Source organism: Acanthisitta chloris, unplaced genomic scaffold (genome assembly GCF_000695815.1).
Source record: "Acanthisitta chloris isolate BGI_N310 unplaced genomic scaffold, ASM69581v1 scaffold3729, whole genome shotgun sequence".
Lineage (NCBI taxonomy): Eukaryota > Metazoa > Chordata > Aves > Passeriformes > Acanthisittidae > Acanthisitta > Acanthisitta chloris.
The window spans coordinates 5843-6321 of NW_008690657.1; the positions used below are offsets into that span (position 1 = coordinate 5843).

Here is a 479-nt window from a genome sequence, read left to right on the forward strand (position 1 = left end):
CGAGCCAGGAGAGCCTCGTGCCGCTCCCGGAGCTGCCGGAGCAGCAGGACCTGCTCTCCCGCCAGGAATCTGTGCAGGATATCCAACTCAGCTTCCACCTCCTGCAGCTCCGACTGCATCTGCGCCTGGAATGGAGGAAATGGGAAAGGAGGTCCAGCTGGATCTGCTCCGGAGAGGGAGGGAGGGAGAGCAGGAAAGGAGAGAGGAGAGAGGAAAAGGAGACAGGAGAGAGGAAAAGGAGGAGAGAGGAAAAGGAGAGAGGAAGAGAGGAAAAGGAGGAGAGAGGAAAAGGAGACAGGAGAGAGGAAAAGGAGACAGGAGAGAGGAAAAGGAGGAGAGAGGAAAAGGAGACAGGAGAGAGGAAAAGGAGAGAGGAGAGAGGAAAAGGAGAGAGGGAGGAGGGAAAGGGAAATCTGGGAATGCCTCAGCTCCTACTCTCATCTCCGTGATCTTTTCCTCCTCGCTCGCCTTGTGTTTGA

General features: G+C 55.9%; 1 protein-coding gene across 1 annotated transcript in view; it reads right to left on the minus strand.

Annotated features, from left to right (window-relative positions):
- TRIM41 (tripartite motif containing 41) overlaps positions 1-474 on the minus strand; it is a gene marked incomplete at its 5' end in the record, with an annotated part of 2120 nt that extends 1646 nt beyond the window's left edge. Inside the window, 2 exons of the mRNA XM_009081882.1 lie at positions 6-125; positions 436-474. Of these exons, the coding sequence (XP_009080130.1) occupies positions 6-125; positions 436-474 (159 nt within the window). The remainder of the gene's footprint in view (positions 1-5; positions 126-435) is intronic.
- Positions 475-479: the final 5 nt, after the last annotated feature.